The 22,567-nt window shown below is 39.1% G+C and overlaps 1 protein-coding gene across 1 annotated transcript in view; it reads left to right on the plus strand.

The window, feature by feature from the left end:
* Positions 1 to 22,567, plus strand: part of LOC127430338 (autophagy-related protein 16-like) — a 51,705-nt gene that overhangs the window by 25,535 nt on the left and 3,603 nt on the right. The window contains exons 2-4 of the mRNA XM_051680073.1: positions 9,105 to 9,216; positions 11,745 to 11,814; positions 21,460 to 21,561. Coding sequence (XP_051536033.1) covers positions 9,105 to 9,216; positions 11,745 to 11,814; position 21,460 — 183 coding nt within the window. The 3' untranslated portion in view covers positions 21,461 to 21,561. The remainder of the gene's footprint in view (positions 1 to 9,104; positions 9,217 to 11,744; positions 11,815 to 21,459; positions 21,562 to 22,567) is intronic.

A 22,567-nucleotide genomic window follows, 5' to 3' on the forward strand; every position in this document is an offset into this window, starting at 1 on the left:
CGAGGAAACTGAACAGAATTATTATTATTTTTTTTTTTTTTTTTTTTTGTGCTGATTCCGCTAGAAACTGGAGTTTGTTTTGTGGAGGAACACACCTTCGATACAGTTTTGTGAATGAATCTTCATGTTCTTTGTGTTTATTCTGCCTATTGGCTGGAGTTTGTTTTATAGATTATTTTCTGTTGTGTAATTGTCTCGCAGAATTTGTATAGAAGCACCGGACTTGAGCAATCCGATGGCAAAATTGTTGCGGGGACTCTCTCGGAAGCGTACATGGACTTTTTGAGTTTAGAGGGATGGACGCTAGTTGGCGCTGTCATGCGCACGTTTTTCTTTTTTCTGTTTGTTTGGTTCTGGGGAAGTTCGGGGTTTGACTGTTGCACTAATGTTGGAATGTGGTCTTTATAATTTTGTTTTTTGACACACAATCTATTTTTCTGATATGTCAAAATGTCAAATGTTAATATGAGTGGATTATCTCTCTCCATGTGGAATGTGGAATTGTAGACAAAAATATAATTGTGCCACCATCTTAATTTATTTCATTATAAAACTAAAATTTAATTAAAAAAATAAGTTTTTCAAATTGATGTCTTGGACCAAATAATAAAGAAAAGCAGCCAATAAGTGCCCAACATAGATGGAAACACCTTCAGTACTGTTTAAAAAGCATCCTAGGGTGATACCTCAAGAAGTTGGTTGAGAAAATATCAAGAGTACATGTCTGCAAATTCTAGGCAAAGGGTGACTACTTTGAAGATGCTAAAAACTTTTGACCGGTAGTGTAGATCAGGTGGGGTTTATTTGGAGTCACAGCTCTTCTGATAACATCAGGCGTCTAATTAATATCATGTGGTCAGTGGCGAATGAGCAGACTGGTCGCTGCCATCTCACTTGATGCTGAAAAGGCATTTGATATGGTAGAATGGGATTATCTTTTTAAGATTTTGGAAATAGATGGGTTCGGGGAGACTTTTATTGGATGGATTAAGTTACTTTATAGACACCCGGTAGCGGCGGTAAAAACAAATGGATTAATTTCCAATTATTTTACTCTGGACAGGGGCACCCGGCAGGGTTGCCCTCTTTCCCCATTATTGTTCTTTCTTGCCCTGGAACCATTAGCAGCCGTGATAAGAAGGGAAGATGATTTTCCAGGGGTGGTGGCGGGAGGTATGGCACATAAACTTTTGCTTTATGCAGATTATATTTAATTATTTGTCTCCGACCCCACTAGATCTATACCTTGCCTCCATAGAATTATTCATTCCTTTTCTAAGTTCAGGATATAGAGCAATTTGGTCTAAATCTGAAGCTATGGCTCTGACAACATACTGCCCAGTAACGGATTTTCAGCCGGGCGCTTTCTAGTGGCCCAAACAGGGCATTGAATATTTGGGCATTTTATTCCCAGCAAATTTGTGATTTAGTTAAAAGTAAATTTTGACCCCTTAATAAAAAGGTTTTTGAGTGATGTGGGCTTCATTACATTTATTTATGATTGGGAAGACTAATGTTATTAAAATGAATTGTATTCCAACATTCAACTACCTGCTGCAATCTCTCCCTGTAGATGTCCCCCTCTCTTATTTCAAGCAATTTGATAGCATAGCAAAGTCCATCATTTGGAATGGTATGCATCCCAGATTACATTTCAATATGTTACATAGGCCGGTTGACATAGATGGGCTAGGCTTACCCAAGATTTTGTTTTATTATTATGCATTCGGTCTCAGACATATGGCTCATTGGTCGCTTCCACCTGAGAGAGCCCTCCCTGGTTTGGTATTGAACAGAAAGTTCTTGCCCCTATTTTGCCATTGCAAAGCCTTTCTATTAAACTAACTGGAGAAGTTAAGTCACACCCCGTTATCTCACATTTGCACACGGTATGGACAAAAGTGTCCAGAATGTTTAATTCTGACATTTATTTAAATGTTGCCTGGAGCATATGGCTAAATTATGTATTAATAAGTCCCCTTTCTGCTGGTCAGAGTGGATTGTGAGGGAGGTTAATATGCTCGGTGACCTATATGAGAGTGGAATGTTGGGATCATTTTAAAATATGGTCCAACATATCAGGATTCCCAGATCTCAGTTCTTTAGGTATTTACTGCTGCGCCACCTGCTCTGTACTATTTTTGGAAGTAGCATACAGCCCCCTAAAGGGGCAGATACTCTAGAAGTGGTGATTACTGCTTTTAGAAAAGGTCATGAGGCATCAGTGTATTACTCCCTGTTAATTCAGAGTCTGGTGGATGGAGCTTCAGCTTCTCTCAAGAGATTATGGGAGAGAGATTTAAACTTGGTATTGTAGGAGGGAGTGTGGGCTAGGATTCTAAAAAACATCAAGTCTACATCTAGAGATTCAAGGGTGCATCTGATGCAATTTAAGATTTTGTATCGATTATATTGTACACCCTCTAGATTGTATAGACTTGGTCTTAAAGACACACCCACCTGCTGGTGATGCAATTCAGAAGATGGGGACACAACCCATGTTTTTTGGGGATGTGTTAAGATACAAGAATTTTGGTTGAGGGTTCAGAGATTATGTGTGACATATTTGACACACAATTTTTATTTTGCCCCTGACTCTGCATCTTAGGTGATGGAGCGGTCATTAATTTTGGGGATAGCCACTTAAAAAGTTGGGTCCTAGCCGGAGTTATGGTTGGAAGACCAATTATTCTTAGGGGATGGAAGACGGCTGGGGCACCCTCGTTTCGGGAGTGGTGTGAGGAGATGGGCGGGGTGGTGTCACGTATTCCCTGTTTTTGTGCTTAGATGTTTATTTTGAAATTCTTGTTTTGTTCCCCATTCCTGTTTCCTGTTAGTTTTGTAGTCCTTTGTAGTTTTCTTTATGATTGGTTTTCCCCTGATTGTTTTCCCCAGGTGTTCCTCATTCCCTTGTTTGCCCTTGTGTATTTAAGCCCTTGTTTCCCCTGTTTTCTTTGTCAGTCTTCACATGTGTTGTCATGTTCTGTGCCTGGTTCCCTGTGTTTTGTTTCCTTTTATTCTGAGATACCTTGTATATATTTTGTTTCATTAAAAGCTGCATTTAGATCCTCATTCCTCGTCTGCCTCGTCACAGAAAGACTGACCAAAAATGGATCTAGCGGCTGTCAGACTTCTGCTTCTGAAGCAAGGGGACCGTCCAGTTGAGGATCACGTCCGTGAGTTTTCAGAGCTGGCGAATTTAGTGCCCTATCCAGACCGCTCTCTGGTGGTTTTCTTCTGGACCGGTCTGAATAGTGCACTGAAGGTACTGATGCCTCCGGCTGATCACTTTATACAATGGGTTATGGCTGGAACCCCGGGCCAAAACCTGCATCTTCTGCTCCCTTGTCCAAGCCTTCCACGGCTCCTTGCTCCAAGTCTTCCATGGCTCCTTGCTCCAAGCCTTCCATGGCCAGTGAGCCAGCGCCCATGCCTGCCACAGCCAACGAGCCAGCGCCCACACCTGCCACGGCCAACGAGCCAAAGCCCACACCTGCCTTGGCCAATGAGCTAGCGTCCACGCCTGCCACAGCCAACGACCCAGCGCCCACACCAGCCACGGCCAACGAGCCAATGCCTATGCCTGTGGCCTCGTCCGCTCCTGTGACTATGCTCCCAGCTGTCCGGAAAAGGAAAAGGATATCTTTTCTCCAGTCGCTGCCAGTGCTCACAACCACAGAGGTCGTTCCCCAGTGGTCGTTACCCAGTCGCTGCTAGTGCCCATGACCACGGAGGTCGTTCCCCAGTCGCTGCCAGTGCCCATGACCACAGAGGTCGTTCCCCAGTCACTGCCAGTGCCCACGACCATGGAGGTCGTTCCCCATTCGCTGCCAGTGCCCACGACCATGGAGGTCGTTCCCCTGTCACTGCCAGTGCCCATGACCACGGAGGTCGTTCCCCTGTCGTTGCCAGTGTTCACGACCACGGAGGTCGTTCCAGAGTCTCTGCCACTGTTCACGACCACAGAGGTTGTTCCAAAGTCTCTGCCCATGCTCACGACCATGGAGGTCATTTCCCAGTCATCCAGGACTCTTAGCCTCGAGCCTCCCATGGCTCCGCCTTCCACGGCTTCACCCCTCAAGCCTCCCACGGTGCCGCCTTCCATGGCTCCACCCCTCGAGCCTCCCACATCTCCGCCTTTCACGGCTTCACCCCTCGAGCCTCCACGGCTCCGCCTTCCATAGTTTTGCCCCCTCGAGCCTCCCAAGGCTCTGCCTTCCATGGCTTCGCCCCTCGAGCCTCCCATGGCTCCGCCTTCCATGGTTCCAGCCCTCGAGCCTCTCCCGGATCCGCCTGCCTTCATCGAGCCTCTCCTGCTCCGCCTGCCTTTGTCGAGCCTCTCCCGGCTCCACCCGCTCACCCAGAGACCCCTCCTCCAGTGGCTCTGCCCGCTCCCCCAGAGACTTCTCCTCCAGCAGCTCCGCCCGCTCCCCCAGAGTCTCCTCCTCCAGCGGTTCCATCCACCTTCCCAGAGACTCCTCTTACAGTGGCTCTGCCCACCCCTCCTCCAGTCCCTGTCCTGTGGCCGCCTCCCAGGCCTCTTTACCCTGTCTTGTCCCTGTGGGGGCCTGTGTTCGGGGGGAGGGGTTTAATTTATATAACTGATTCCGTATTTTATGTTGGGTTTATCTATCTTGTGATGGAATCAATAAAATGTTTTAATAACAAAACCTTAAAAAAACGAATCTTTAACTTGCTTTTGGCACTTCACCTCGGAACTGTCATCTGCTATACAGTACTGTGCAAAAACATTTCTCTTAAAACAGTTATTTTATATATTCTGCTTTTAGTGTATCAGTAGGAAATAGAAATTTTAGATTTCAACAATCCTTTTGCAAATAGAATTGAATAAAAGAGAAACAAGGAGCCCCACAACAGATTGTATGGCCCCAACAGAGCCCAGATCTCAACATCATTGAGTCAGTCTGGGATTATATGAAGAGACAGAAGCAATTGAGACAGCCTAAGTAGACAGAAGAACTGTGGCAAGTTCTCCAAGAAGCTTGGAAAATCCTGTCTGCCAACAACCAAGAAAAACTGTGTCCCGGTGAACCTAGGAGAATTGGTGTTGTTTTGAAGGCAAAGGCTGTCACAACAAATATTGATTTAGCTTTCTTTATGTTTGCTGGACTTTGTATGATGTTAATTGATAAATGAAAACTATTTATGGCATGTTTAACATCACCATTTCTTCTAATAACACTTATAAGGCATTTGGGCACTGAAGACACAAGTTTAAGTTTAGCTGCGCAAATTTACAGGGCCTTTGTTGCTGTATTGTGCACTTCATAATGCATCATACATTCTCAATTGGAGACTGCAGGAAGGCAGGCCAATCTAGTAACTGCAATCTCTGCTTATGCAGCCATGCACTTGTAATTCGGGCATTATGTTTTTTGGCGCTGTTCTGCTGGAAAATCACTTCTGAATGTGCGTGATCTCCAATCCCCCAGACATCACTGTCTTAAAAACTGTCATGTGTCTGTGATGGATATCAGACATAGGCTCGGGAATACTTCAGTAAACCTTTGTCAGTCAACACCATTCGCGAAGCATCCACAGATGCAAGGTCTCATCTGAGATGGAAAGTAGAACAATGGAATTGTGTTTTGTGGTCTGACATGTCCACATTTCAAATATTTTTTGTAAAAACAGCCGTTTTGTTCTCCAGGCCAAAGAGGAAAAGGATCGTCCAAGCTGTTATCAGTGTCAGGTCCAAAAGCCAGTGTCTGTCATGGTATGGAGGTGTGTCAGTGTTCATGAGGGCACCATTAATGCAGAAAGATTTGTACAAATTTTGGAGCAACATATGCTGCCATCCAGATGCTGTCTTTTCCAGGGATGTCCCTGCATTTTCCAGCAGGACAACGCCAAACCACAGAGACTGCAGGTACTAGATTGTCCTGCCTGCAGTCCTGACCTGTATCCAATTGAAAATGTGTGGCACATTATGGAGTGCACAAAATGGCAATGAATGGATGAATGGTAAAAAATTTAGCTTGCTAAACTTAACAAACTTATGTCTTCAGTGCCCAACACTTAAGTGTTATTAGAAGAAATGGTGATGTTACACAGTGGTAAACACTGGACTGTCACAACTTTTTTGGAGCGTATAGCAATCATCTGATTTGAAATGAGTGTACATTTAAACAAAATAAAAAATAAAGTTCAGTTCAGTTCAGGTGCAGTTCAGAGAAAGATCTCTATGTACCATTAGGGGTCTGTCTGTCTGCCAGGGTCCCAATGAGCGCCATTTTCACACTGGTACGTTGTAATTCATGCAACATCATTAACATTCTCTTTACGACTATTCCTCAAACCATTCTTTCGAGATTTGTTATGATGTTTGCATTACATATTAAGTTTGTTTATGGTCTTGTTGGTCTATAAAGCAAAGATGGATTGTTAGGATGCACCAGCAGCCAGAAGCAAGAATGAATGACAGGAAGTTGTATAGTCCACATGTGTTTATTGGACAATGGAATGGCTCCATTCACTAGCTGATGGTTCGATCATGCCTGTATTTGAGATGTTTTGTTGGTTTGCATGACCAATAAAAGACAAAACTTGAATGGATTTTATGTAGTCTGTTTCTATAAGTATTTTATGGCAAATCAGTGAAATGCTATAGTGTTATGGACAGGGTTTGCGTTGGAGTTAAACAGATGTGAAAATAAATGAAACCAGATTGATACATGCCATTAAACAGCAGTTAACAAACAATGAAGAGCATAACACATAGCACAAACATGATGCAAACACCAATCTGTGCATACTTGATGTTATTTTGATGCCAGCAATCAGATTGTGTGCGTGTAGCAATGGTATGTGTGTGTGTTTGTTTGCATGCGCACGGGTGCAATCTCAGTCTCTTATTCAAAGTCTCTCGCCACAGTGCTCATTTGTGACATGGGTCCATTTACAATGATGGCTAAACAGTTGTATAGATGGATTAGTAATGGATAGACAGAGAGAGACAGTCAAAGAGACTCCAAATGAGGTGACTAACCTAACAATCAAACAAATAAGCAGAAATAATATTTATCTTGGAATACTTACAGGAGTCAGGGGTGAAGTGAATTTTCCTTTATATTTTGAAATAAAAGTGTTTTATGTACTAGGTAAACATACTGTAACTTCCAGATTTCAAAACTTCCTCTCAGGTCCATAACGATAAAGGTACTAATGGTCACTACAAAGTAAATTATGATGCATAAATTACTTCAGTAGCATTATAAGTGGACTGTGGTAAACTCCAGCTCCAGAGTATCAAAATGCAGCTCCATTTTCGTTTGAATAGCTGACACCAGGAACCAGTCTTAGTTGTGGTATGGAGATGAGTTGCCACTTCCTTAAATGGAGATATGTCACAATGCTCATTTGCATTTCCTGTTGACCTTGTGTTAATTGACACATCAATTACAGACGTGAGCATGGGCAGAGACTTTGGAACAACCTCTGTGGTCGTGAACACTGGCAGAGACTTGGGAACGACCTCCATGGTTGTGAACACTGACAGAGACTCTGGATTTTTTTTTTTTTTTTCTATTTACAATGGCATTTAGCTAGAAATTTCTAGTCACTAGTGTTCAAGACTTGTTTGCAATGCTTTGTCTCTTAAAGCTTTAATTTTCCTTTTAATTTGACTGTGAAGTAGCACACCATACTGCCTGTTTTTATTGTTTTCACACTTCAGTGCAGGTTCTTCCCCTTCTTCGATTTCACATTAGTGCACTGTTTGAAAAAAACATTGGGCACAACAATAATCCTTTGTGCAGTGGTAAAAATACACCACAAAGTTCCTCAAAATTTAGATGCATGGTTAGATGTGCACTCAGTTATGCATGCATAATCTCCTTTCAGTGGCATAGCATCAGGCAGTGCAAGGTGTGCAACTGTATTGGTGCCCTGGAGTGAAAGGTGGCCCCCTGAAAGGAAATGATGAAAATGACCACGGGCCAGTCGACGAGAAAAATAGCTGTCCCAGCGATGACTAATGGGGACCCCTAGGTCGTTTGTGTTGTCAGGGTGGGGGATCCCCCTTGGTTGCTGCCCTCAGGGCCAAACAGGTGCTTTGCAATGGGGGCTGTAAGATCGAAGTTACGCCACTGTCTCACTAACAGTGTTAGTTTTAAGTTTTTTGTTTTAGTTATAGTTTTATTCTTTTTGTCTTTATAATTGATTTTTTATCCCCTTTTCTCCCAATTTGGAATACCCAATTCCCACTACTTAGTAGGTCCTCGTGGTGGCACGGTTACTCACCTCAGTCAGGGTGGTGGAGGACAAGTCTCAGTTGCCTCCGCTTCTGAGACAGTCAATCCACGCATCTTATCACGTGGCTCGTTGTGCATGACACCGCGGAGACTCACAGCATGGGAGGCTCATGCTACTCTCCACAATCCACGCACAACTTACCACACGCCTCACTGAGAGCGAGAACCAATAATCGTGACCACGAGGAGGTTACCCCATGTGACTCTACCCTCCCAAGCAACCGGGCCAATTTGGTTGCTTAGGAGACCTGGCTGGAGTCACTCAGCGCACCCTGGATTCGAACTCGCGACTCCAGGGGTGGTAGTCAGCATCAATACTCGCTGAGCTACCCAGGCCCCCTATAGTTTTATTCTTAAAGAAAATGTCCTTTTGATTTAGTCAATATTTCATTATATCTTCTTTAGTAATTGTAGTAGATTATATGACTTGCAGTTTCAGTCAACAATAATTACATTGTAGTAGTCAATGTGCAAAATGACACAAATGTGTGCCAAGCTGTAACAGATCAAACTTTTAAACTTTTTTTTTAATGTTTATTAAATGTATTAACTTGCATATGAAAACTGTCCTTTTTGAAAGTAATTGCATAGAATGAGTATAATGTGAATTATTTTTGCTTAAGAGACTCTTTATAATTTTCCAGAATTTAGAGACTGTTTAGGATATTGTTTCCTGACCATTGTAGACTAATTCATAAATGAATGACTCTTATGAACCAGTCCATTTTAAAAAAGACTCACTTATCAGTTCAAACAACTGGCTACTCACTGCACAACCAAACACAGTACCATCTAACATAATTCTGAACTTCTGTATTTGTGGTTTCTCAGGATGCTCATGAACTCAGTATCAAGTTCAACGCTGTGAGGTTCAGTACCAGGTCAAACCTGCTGGCTACAGGGGGAACTGATAGAGTCATCAAACTGTGGGACATTGAAGCAGGTACATCACAGAACAAATTTGGGGAAGAGTCCCATCTTCATCTTTAGACAGGATAGAAAATATTACAAAACTAGGCTGTGCAAGATGATAAAGAGCCACATCGAGTAAAGCGACATACATGTTGTACCCTTATATGTGACTACCTGTAACCACCACCAGATGTGATCAGGAGGAGATCAGCAGTTACATAAATACTCAAACCAGCCTGTCTGGCACCAACAATCATCCATGCAATTATCTATTCAGCCAATCTTGTGGCAGGACTGCAGTGCATAAAATCATGCAGATACAGGTCAGGAGCTTCAGCTAATGTTCACATCAACCATCAGAATGGGAAAAATTTGGACTGTGGCATGATAGTTGGTGCCAGACGGGTTGGTTTGAGTATTTCTGTAACTGCTGATCTCCTGTGATTTTCACACACAACAGTGTCTAGAATTTACTCCGAATAGTGCCAAAAACAAAAAACATCCAGTGAGTGGCAGTTCTGTGAATGGAAACACCTTGTTGATGAGAGACATCAGTAGAGAATGTCCAGACTGGTTCGAACTGACAAAGTCTACGGGAATTCAGATAACAGCTCTGTACAATTATGGTGAGAAGAATATCAAGAATGCTTTTCTGAGATGCAGGTTGGCGCTGTTTTGGCAGCAAGAGGGGGACCTACACAATATTAGGCAGGTGGTTTTAATGTTGTGGCTGATGTACATATACAGTATACTAGAAATATATAATGTAAAATATTAATATAAATATTACCACATAAAATTGATATGACATTAACATTAAATAATGTAATACTCTTTTAAATCAGCACAATTTGCAACAACAACAGTACTTTTTTATTGAAAAATGAATTTTTAAGTTTTCAAGACATAAAATAAACGTACAAGCTCAACAAATATGACATGATGATTCTGCCAACTGGCCTGAAACAGTGGCCCTTGATCAGTGTGCCATCCATATTGTTGAGCCCTATAGATGTTGAAATACATTCTTCAATACTGGCTTAGTATGCACCTGTCAAAAAGTGCAACATTAGGTTGTGTCCCTTAAAGTTACTTATAGTTACCATCCACAAGCAATTTATTTACTCACCTGCGCCAAACTGTACTCACATGTGGTGTGTGCCAGGTGTTTATTTTGTACGCTGTATCTTTTTGTCTGGCAGACAATAAAACATGTGGAAAAATCCCATAGACTTAGATTGAAGAAGGGTCCCAAGCCATATCTAGGGACGAGGTTATTAGAGGCCCTATTTACACCTCATTTACACCTGGTTCCATCTCGGGTGATCCACTCCAAATGGTCAGGCGAGAGAGAATACTGTTTAAACCTGGTATTAATATGCATCTTAAATGTGTCTCAAATATAAACTGTGTAAAGCACAAAATGTTTTACTACTGTCCACTTTGAATCGTCAATTACACGGAAAAAGATGCTAATACCAGGTGTAAACAGGGTAATATTGGGAGTGGGCTTTTTCACTTGAGTAACCACCCATCAACCACCCAGAACACACCATAGCAACAACATAGTAACACCCTGGCAACAACTCACACAATATCCTAGCATCCTAGTTTAGAATGAAAATGTACAGAAAATACAAAAATCTAGTTCATTTTACTATTATGTGGTGTGCTAGTGGCGCACAAATTGCTCAGCACTAAAACAGACAGTGGTCTCATGTGATGTGTTTAAATTATGGCTGATGATTTTACATGGTAATTTAGTGCAATTAATTATATGAAAAAGAACACAATAAAAAATATATGCAATTAATAATGCCCCTGATGTGTACGTAAATTCCGTAATAAGGAAGGCTTTAGCCATTGGAGCAATTCAAGCTTTATCTACCACCTTGATGCAGTAGGGGCAGTCAGTGCTTCAGCTGTATAGGCAACACGTCACATCAATCCAACAACAACAACAACAGCAACAACAGGCAGCACAGCCTTCCACAGATGTGTTTTTGCACTCGAACACAGCTGGACCGAGCACAACAGAATGCTGGGATCTTGAGATGCATTTTACAAAGTTTTAAACTACGTTTAACTTGTCACAGCTTCCTAAAATTACAGCACTTATGACTAGAGGCGCTGAAAACTAATGAGACGCAAATTGAGACATCCCAAAAGCGTCCGTCGGACACACTAGTACACTGACCAAAAATAGAGCAGAAGGATGTAGGTCAATAATAGAGTTATGTTCAATGATATGGAAATACAACAAACAATATTTATTCTTTTAAAGTCAAAGCTTTTTGTATTGTATTAATGTTTTACTTGTCTGCTGCCTCAATATAATTCATATTCTAAATTACCTTTTTTTGAGGGCCCTTCTTAGTAAATATTGATATGCGATTAATTGCGATTAATTCGGTTAAATAATCAGCACATTAAAATTTTTTAACGATTGACAGCCTTAGTTCAAATATGTTTAATGAGCACACTACAGGAGTTTGTGAATATTCATGAACACACTGTAACTTTGCATTGTAACATACTGCAGTGTTTTTGTCCTCACAGGAACTCTTCAGAACAGAGGGACACTAGATGGAAGTAATGAGGCATCACCAGCATTGAGTTTGACCCTATGGTAAACACACATCACACACAAACAATTAACATTGCGCTATTAATGCCTACAAAATGCAAGCATTAAACTGAAAGTATTTATTAATCAAATTGTTGTGCATATAAAACACAAGAGTCTGGTTCCAGAAATAAAAATCCCATTCATTTTTTCAATAAGCGAAACTTATACTAGACAGACCTACAGTGAGCTTCAAAGTTGTTAATCGATGGTATATGCTACTGTTAAAGCCACAGGTCCACGTTATTTTAACTTCATATTTTAGAAATCGTGTTTAATTGTGCAATTTCTGGTGAAGGATTTCTGGACACAACCCACGATCCAACTGAAAGATCCACCAATCAGAGAATCGCAGCTAAGCCAAACCACAGCAAAAGGGCTCTGCAGCAACCGCCCACTTCTATGACTAGGGTTCGGAAACAAGAACCAGTTCTTGTTAAGAACCGGTTCCATTTTTAAAAAAAATACAAGAACCGTATGGTTTTCATGACTTTCAGTTCCGTTAATGGTTCTCGTACATGCAATTTTCCACTGATGCGGGCCAAACACTGTACAAAAATTCTCTGAAAGTGTTTTCCTCAGCACATATCAATGGCAGTGCTGCCCCCTACTGAATCTACAGTGTGAAACACTCAGCACGTCCAGTGTATTCTAATTCCCGAATGAATGACTTCAATGAGCCGGCTCCTTTGAATCTACAGCGCGAAACACACAGCGTGCCCAGTGTTGTCTGATTCCTGAACGAATTACTCTTATGAGCCGGTTCTTTTGAATCTGCAGCATGAAATGCAGCGCATCCAAGGTAGTCTGGTTCCTGAACAAATGACTCTTATGAGTCAGCTCTTTTAAATAAAAGAATTACATTTCTTATTTCCAAATAATTCTTACTCAAAAGTACTGAAAGAATCCTTAAGAGGAACCAGAATCTGAATCGGAATTGTTTCGAAGAATCATGACACACTGTGAATGAAGTAGTTTGAGAGTGTAGGTCCCCCTACACTCTCAAACTACTAATACATTTCTGAATATTGGAATATTATGCAATAAATGTAAAATATATTGTTTCTATACTTAAACAACGTTTTATATTATATTGTTTTTATTTAATTACATCATTAATTAAATAATCCAATTATATCAATATTTAAAGGGATTGTAGTTCTTTCCTTTATTAAAGAAATTAAGTACACAGTCTTGTACCTTTGTCATTTTGTCCAATTTTCTATAATTTTTTGCTTCAAATCAAAGTTTGTGATGTTGCGATTCACCTCGGAGCTACTCGGTTTGGTTCATGGCTTAGAACACTTTTATGAACAAGCTTTTGAATTTTCTATGGAAAAAATTAATGGGGAAAAATACTTCCAGAACCAAGATGGGTAAAAAGTGAGCAGGTACTGTTGTGCTCTATTGCGTTCAGAACAGATTTTTGGGTGTGTTTGCTCAGTTGCATAATTCTTTTAGCGAATCAGATACTAAAACTATGCAGATAGCACATACAAAGAAACAACACGGTCAGCAGGTGCAGTTCTTTGTGAATTCCTCTCTAATTGTTTATATTGTTCCTTGCTGTTGATCTTCATTAGACTTCAGATGATCTTGAGAGGGTTCCAGATTACTGCTGTTCCAGTTATTGTTAATTAGCACATGCCAATGAGCTGTCATCTCTTAAAGGGCCCTCGGCCTTTAAAGGGTCTTTATTAGTAATATAAGGAGATTATTCCTCTAAGGCTGTTGAGTTGATTATACTGTGGTTACTCCTCTAATGCATTGTGGGATGTGTCACTGTGCTTTTCTATCAGGGCACTCGGATTTTAGCTGCGTCATATGACAATTCAGCTCTATTTTGGAGGCTAGAGGACAGTGTTCCCAAGGTAACAGAGCTTACCTCTCACCCACCCAAACCTCCTGTGTGCTGGCTTGTCACTCTCAATAACAGCACAGCATAATCTGATTAGACAAACTAGAGTGAACCTACTTTACTACTGTGCCTGCTTAAATTTCAAGGTTTTTTACATGACAGTGAAGCATTGGAGAGTTTTATGAGGCGGAATCAGTATGTCACATGATTCATAAGATAAACAGGTCAAAGATGGTTTATTTCTACTTTGCAGTATATTTTAGTGTCACCATCATATATGTTTTATTTTATTTGAAAACATTTGATTAGTTTGTTAAGTGAACACAAGTATAAATCATGTCTGTACTTTGGTTTGAGTGGATGTTGCCATTTTGCCAGGTGCGGAGGTGCTATGCACTAACTTCAAAAATGAAAGACTGGCAATTTATTAAAAAACAATTGCAGTGATTTGTCTTTTAGTCCACGTCTGCTAGTGTACATTGGCAAAAAACAAAAAAACAAAACAAAAACAATCTTTCTCATGGTTGATGGTTGTGATGTTACAAAAGCCTATTAAAGTAATACGTCACAAGGCAATTAACAAAGTTTAAGTCCCTAAGCTTGACCAGAGGATATTTCTAAAAGTCTGTACTTCAACAGAAATACTTCCTTAAATTACAAGTAATTTCAAAATATACAAAAGAGTTCAAAAGGTAATGCATAACAGGAATGACGCATATGTTTATATATAAACTGTCTGAAAATGTACAAACATTACAGAAAGGTTGGTGTCCATATAAAGTAAAGATAAAAAACGGAACAATAAAAATGTTGTAAGTTGTAAGACACTTCTATCCATCATGTCAGCTTTTGCTGACTACTGTGACCTGCCAAGACATATGAAGGATCTTATGAAATTGTCATACACATTCATGTCTACGTCTTTACTCGCTGAGCTACCCAGGTCCCCTTGACATTATTTTCTTAACAATTAAGGACATTTTTAATTCTCATTGTCATTACCATAATATATCTGGACATTGTTATTGTTTTTATTATTATTTATATAAAAAAAAAAAATTAGAATGACATTAATAATAATGATTCTTTTTTTTTTTTCTTTTTTTGATAATTTTTTAGGGGGAAAGGGTGTTTAATTGTCATGAAATTAAAGTCACAATGATAAAAATCTTAATGTTCCTAAAAATAGGCTTTATTTTCGATAAACAAAATATAATTTCTTATTTCCTTCTTTTGATTTTGGCCTGAAATATGACCCAGACATGTTCTTGACTGGTTTCATGAGAGTCACCTGTTTTCCCTCTTAAATACATAAAGAATAATTGACGATGGACCGTTGAAGTATAGAAAAATAATGCACAACCGACATGGTAATGCGGTCATGACGTGCAGCAGAGTTTTAATGGTTATTTTAATGTTTATTGTCAGTGTAGGTTACATTGACTGGCCATTCTCTCAAAGTGACAGCAGCCAGGTTCAAGTACAGTCAAAAACAGGTGGTCATGGGCAGTGCGAGTATTTGGGACCTTCAAAGAGCAGCATGCATGTACAAAACATAGCTGCATGCTTTACTAACTGCATAGTCTGCATAGAATTACACAGTATATTAGCATAGATGTGGCATAATTCTGCCCATTTCCTGGACATATACTGATCATGAATAGGGAGGGGAATCAAAAGGAATGTAACAATTCTGGTTCTGATTCCGATTTCTCTTAACGATTCCAGTTCCTTAGTACTTTTACATATATTGCCCTCAGCAAGCTTTTTACCAAATTAAGTCATTTCAGATTTCAACAAAACAGATATAACAATTCAGAAATAAATGCATTAAAATTCTTGAAAAATGTTTATAGAGATTTTTTAATGCAGCACAGAGGTTGGCCACTTGTTACAACAAAACTCATACAAAATGTGTACTTAAAGAGTTAATGGTGTGATGTAATTAATGGTTTGAAGTGAGTCAGATTCAGTTCAGTAACCAGTTTGTTTGGGAGTCAGGCTACATTTGTCGTGCTGTATGTTTTGAGCTATAGATTGAGTAGCAGCACTCTGAATAACAGTAGAAACACTGTCATAGTATTTTATTATTGTGTTCACTTCAGTGGAACAATGCACATTTGACAACAATTAATGGAACCGTAAGTCATGAAAATAATTCAGTTGCGGTAGTTTTAAAAACACGGAACTTGTCTTGAAACCTTAACCATGAGTTCTTTTACCATGTGAGATGTCAGATTGCCACCATTAACTGCTACTATCTATACTATCTAATTCATTCTCTTTAAATTTCATACAGGCATAAAAACCATCAAGGTTTTGTCTTATTGCAGTTATGTGGTGTGCTCTGAGTACCTTATCATCAGTGGCCATTATGACAGAAAAGTACAGTTTTGGGACAGCAGTTAAGAACAGGCTGATAACAACACCCACTGAATTAACCCTCCTATGGTCTTTGGCCATTTATGACAGAAATACAATTTTCAGATGTAATAAAAATGGTTTCCCTTATTTGAATGTTACAAGACTTGGTGAGTTTTCCTCCACTTGCCATCTGAACATACAAAACAAATTTGGGCATGATTTGATAAGTCTAAGTGACACCTTTGGTCTTCACAGTCAAAATTGACTGACCTTTGAAAATGAATGGGAAAGACCATAACACAGAGCACTTTTTTATCTATCAAATACAATCAGTAAATCAGCCACAATGCAGAAAAAACACACACAACAATGAACCGGTGAGACTATAACACAGAGATTTTTTTTATTTATTATTTGTTAAATTAAACCAATAAATCAGCCACAATGCTAAACACACACTCAGAAATGAGAGGGTGAGACAATAACACACCCAAAATGCAGAACACGCACGCACACGCACACACGCACACACACACACACACACACACACACACACACACACACACACACCCACACACACACGTTGGTGCGGCTATCCTTATGAGGATTCTCCATAGACATAATGATTTTTATACTGTACGAACTATTGATTCTATCCCCTAACCCTAACCCTACCCCTAAACCTAACCCTCACAAAAAAATGTCTGCATTTTTAAATTTTCAATAAAACATAGTTAAGGATGTTTTTTTAAGCGATTTGAATTATGGGGACACTAGAAATGTCATTATAAACCACATTTATAGCATAATACCCTTGTAATTACCAGTTTGTAACCTGACACACACACACACACACACACACACACACACACACACAGGCACACAGAAATAAATAGGTGAGACTAAAACTGTCAGAAGGCAGAATACACAACATAATGCACATACATAAACACAGAAATAAAGGTGTGTGGACTGTCTCCCACGAGACATTAAAACCAGCATGGTGTGCAAAAAATTAAAAATTAAAAAATCCATCTGCAAGGTACATGCCATCATAACTACAACACTACCATGGATGCATGAAAGCATAAAGACATTGCATCATTCTTTACTGTTCTTTCTGTTTAGGGTTAGGTTTTTTTTTTTTGTTTTTTTTTTAAGTGCTTGTTTTTTTTTTATGAATTTATTGTTGTTTATTATTGCTGTTCTACTCACTGACTTGAAAAATGTTTGCAAAATAAATTTTTATTTTAGAAAGTTTGAAATTGCAAAATGTTACTCTGATTCTTCTGTTTTATACTTTTTACTTTGACAAATAATAGTTTGATAATGTCTAGATACATATCCAAATGCATAACTTGTGATAAAATATTAAATTAGGTTACAACAAGCAATCAGACTACACAGTAGGTGGCTGCATAGAACACTGCAGCCATCTACTGGCTATAAGTTTCACGACATAATTTTCAAGTCATGTTATTTATATTTTGTTCAACAGATGGCATCAATCTGCCTCCAATATATCTCACATTCTCATATTTTCTTCATGTTTCAACTGATAGACGTGTAGGTTATTACTGTACTAAAGTTTCATAAATTTGCTTATTTGCACATGCAAATTCATGGTAAAAATGAGAAATTTACATGTAAATAAGATCAAAATAGCAAAAAATCACAAAGAAGTGCATAATTTTATTGTTATTAAGTGAGAAGGCCTATCTGCTGTGATCACTCAAGTTTTTCAATGTAAAATCAGCAGTGTAGCTAGACCCTGGCTGATAGGGCTGAAGCCCCAGATCTTTTGTTCATAGCACTGAATGTTTTTTTTTTTTTTTTTTTTGATGAAAAAAGAAAAAGACAAAAAGTAAGGCTTACTGTTCATTACATCAGGGTACAAAAGCAACAAGGCAGGCTGCAATTCTGGCTTCAAATGTAAATCAGTTCTGATCAGTGTGTCCATCTTGCATTAATTGACAGTTTGCACTTTGACTTTTACCTGCTGTTCGTGCTCAAGTTCATCAGACGAATCGTTACGAACGCCTTGTGTGGAAGCTTTCTATTTTCTGTCACGGGGATGCAGCTTTTCTGTATCAGAAGCACTGAGGTTTTATTATGCAAGCATTATTTCTAAATATATAATCTATAAGCCTCATTTCTAATCTTCATTTGTTTCCAATCCACACTCCAAGTAGATTTTAATGCATGCACCAGTCTACTTGTTTGATAATTCATGTTTTGTCGGAGTAAGTACGCGGGAATGAAGATTGTTTATTGCAATGGAATTTCCTCAAACACAACTCAAAATAGCAGCACAATGAGCTATAAGCCGAAATAGCACAATACAAAGGTCTTAAAATGATAAAATCTCACATTAAAGTCAAACAAAAATGATCAAACGCAATCCACTTTTCGCACTGTTTTGTTATAGACAAAGTGAAAATGCGTGAAAAAACGTACAATAAATTGGCTTTCAAAGATGTATACCTTGTCATCATGATTAACACAGGCTAACGTTTGGGGTAAATTCTGTGATGTGACACTACATTTGTTGCGTTAATGCCAATTTTCTCAACATAAAGTGTTTCCAAACCAGTTTTTCAGAAAATTTTGAAGTATCGACAAAGAGTTTATGTGCTAGAGTTAAACAGAAAAATATTATGTGGACACGTGAAATTTTAGCGATAATTTGCGTTTCCATCAGCTTTATTTTGATGCGCTAAAACGTTTTTCGCAAAAATATCCTTGGATGGAAATATAGTTACTGCCTGTATATGCGCTCAGCCTGTGCTGGTTCACATTTTCCATGTCATGTGCGTGGAGCTAAATAGCATCTTTGTGGTGCCTTGATTTATAAATGGTTTAAAATCAAATGACACTGAACTTGTCAAATTATTGTATAAGTCTGCACACCAGAGCAAAAGGGAAAAAACAGTCTTACCGTTTATCAAGCATTGAAATTTTGCTTTGTTAAAAACAACCTGGACTCATGTTTAATAACAGTTATGAAACTCAATGCAGGTGTTTCGAGATGTGTTTATGAAATTAAAGTTATTTTAACTTTACTCTGTTATCCCATGATGGAGTTTTATTGCACCATTAAATACAATATATATATATATATATATATATATATATATATATATATATATATATATATATATATATATATATATATATATATATTAACAGCAGCTTCATTAATGCAAGAGACTGATATGGAGGATGAAGTTCCAATAATTTTTCGCTTCACTTGAGTGTGAGCCTGTTGAAACATGTTGAAAACTCCTGTACTAATACACATCTCATTCATGAACAGAGTGCATATCCAGCTCGGATAACTTGACAAAGTTGCATAGCCAGTGTCATCACCCTGGTTAGTGATGCTCCACTTTGCTGTTTTCCACCACATCACTTTCCTTTTGGATTATTCTCAAAATATTACGACTTTAATCTCATAATGCTTCGACTTTCTTCTTGTAATTTTTTACTTTATTCTCAAAATATTATGATAAATGACAATTACAAATTTGAATGGTTAAATTACTTTGATTTTATTGTTAGCGTTAGTTTCTGCACAATGAACAATGAGCCAACAAGCTTTGATCCGCAATTAAATTAAAAACGTGTTTGATTCATTTATTGTGAGTCTGACGTTTGCTCATGTAAAGTTCTGAACCGGTGTCAGTGTTGTGCGTCAAGGTGGTCATTTTTTAAGTTATGAAATGAAGAATTCTTCTTATTTTTATATTATAATAAGGCAACTAGCCCCGGATGTCACTGAAGTCAAGCAACGCCCCTGGTTTTTACTTATTTGTGAAGATCACAGGAGGGTTAAATATGTATGTGATAATTATAACTGCCTACACCTCTTTGTGACAACATAAAAAAAAAAAAAAACATAAATGACCTGACAATTTTATTTGAATTGTTTTGTATCAGTTGTTTTGAAAAGGTACTACAGCATTTTTAATGCCAAAATAAAGAAAAATCACAATGTTTTGAGAATAACCCCACAATAGGCTTTTTACGAGAATAAATTTTGGCATTGTGAGATTAAAGTAGCAATATATTGAGAATAAAGTCAGGAGCTGATTGAGACGCATATGTATTTTATTAAAGGTGCACTCAGTAAATTTACTTGTTAAAAAAGTTTTACACCTAAAATATTTATAGTAATTTTGAACAATATTTTTTAACCCGCAGAGACCCAAGCATTGATGATTGATGACAAAAAGGCAGATTTGCACACTAGTGCAAAATAAGTAGATGCTATTTACACTAAATAGTGGCAGATACTACAGTATTTGCATCTCAAGTTAAACTCTAAATAAACGCAGTACACATGTTGCAGTGATTTAATGCAGTGTTAGGGCTGGCAACTATTCCGTATTAGCTGGGATGTGCCATATTTTATACAAAATTATAGACTGCACCCACGCCCCATATCCATTCTCTTGGGTGCCAGAATTGACTTGAGTGTAGTTGGCCTAATCAAATCTGAATAATACCCAGCTGGTTGTGCTTGAATTGGCAGTTCTCAGTGCCCTCACCACATGTCCGGCTAGCGTGATGACCTAAAAGCGTGTAGCCTCAGGTGTGTGGTATCATTGTTGGAGAGCGACGGCTTGTTAACGCTTTGGTGGTAATGCGTGAGATTGGTCCAAATGCTCAAATGTACAGGCAGAGCATCTGACAAATGAGTTGACAGTTGACGCTCAAAGGCGTACATGCTGCTTTTCATGGAATTTGCTTTCCAGATGGGATAATGTCTCTAGGGTAAATGTTTTGATGATTTGGTTTCAATTAAAGACTCTCTGTTTCAAGGGTGAATAACACAAAGCCCATCAAGAACATGTCTTGGATATTTCATACACATTTCCCTGCCATTATCATAATTAAAAAATATATCCTTCTCATTACAGTAATACATTTATATATATATATATATATATATATATATATATATATATATATATATATATATATATATAAATAAATTGCAAAGTATGTATACATCATGGTAGCATTTGTTCAGTAATGTTTTTTTTTTAATGTAATACAGTAAAAAATACTTTCATACAGTAATGAGAACTAATGTGAATTACCATTGAGAATAATGAGAATTACAAAAAAACATTACTTACATGACTTAATCAATGGTCTACACCAGTGATTCCCAACCTTTCCTTGAAGCCCCCCTACTAACATATAAGAAAGTCTCTTTCTCTCTCTCTCTCTCTCTCTCTCTCTTTCTCTATATATATACATACACTGCAAAAGGTTTGGAAAAATGTACAGATTTTGCTCTTATGGAAAGAAATTGGTACTTTTATTCACCAAAGTGTCATTCAACTGATCACAATGTATAGTTAGGATATTAATAATGTGAAAAATTACTATTACAATTTGATTTTTTTTTTCTTCAGAACTTCTACAACTACTTCAAAGAGTTCTCATCAAAAAAATCCTCCACGTGCAGCAATGACAGCTTTGCAGATCCTTGGCATTCCAGCTGTCAATTTGTCCAGGTACTCAGGTGACATTTCACCCCACGCTTCCTGTAGCAGTCTTGTCGGGCACTTCTCACACACCTTACAGTCTAGATGATCCCACAAATGCTCAATGGGTTTAAGATCCATAACACTCTTTTCCAATTATCTGTTGACCAATGTCTGTTTCTTTGCCCACTCTAACCTTTTATTTTTGTTTTTCTGTTTCAAAAGTGGCTTTTTCTTTGTAATTCTTCCCATGAGGCCTGTACCTTTGAGTCTTATCTTTACTGTTGTACATGAAACTGGTGTTGAGGGGATAGAATTCAATGAAGCTGTCAGCTGAGGACATGTGAGGCATCTATTTCTCAAACTAGAGACTCTTATGTACTTATCCTCCTGTTTAGTTGTACATCTGGCCTTCCACATCTCTTTCTGTCCTTGTTAGAGCCAACCCTCTAATGGGTGGCTCCTGAAGCCCAAGGAAAACTGGTCAAGGAGGCAGGGCCAAGATGGAGCCAGAGACCAAGGATACCAGAGCACAACAGGCGGAAGGCCGGGAGACTAGGGAGACCAGAGCAGATCGGGCAGACAGCCATGAGACCAGGGAGACCAGAGCAGATTAGGTGGATGGCCGAGAGACCAGGGAGACCAGAGCAGATCAGGTGGACGGCCAGGAGACCAAGGAGGCCAGAGCAGATCAGGCGGACAGTCAGGAGACCAAGGAGACCAGAGCAGATCAGGCATATGGTCAGGAGACCCAGATGACCAGAGCAGATCAGGTGGATGGCCAGAAGACCCAGGAGACCAGAGTATATCAGGTGGATGGCCAGGGGACCCAGAAGACCAGAGCAGATCAGGTGGATGGCCAGAAGACCCAGGAGACCAGAGTATATCAGGTGGATGGCCAGGAGACCACCTCAGGGTAGGGACTGGATCATGAGGCCTGGTTGGCAGCCACAGTGCTGAAACAGGGTCAGAAGGCCTGGGTGGCAACCACAGGGTAGAGACTGGAGCCGTGGAAGACTCTGAGGGTGGAGCCATG

This window comes from Myxocyprinus asiaticus, chromosome 39 (genome assembly GCF_019703515.2).
Source record: "Myxocyprinus asiaticus isolate MX2 ecotype Aquarium Trade chromosome 39, UBuf_Myxa_2, whole genome shotgun sequence".
Taxonomy (NCBI): Eukaryota; Metazoa; Chordata; class Actinopteri; order Cypriniformes; family Catostomidae; genus Myxocyprinus; species Myxocyprinus asiaticus.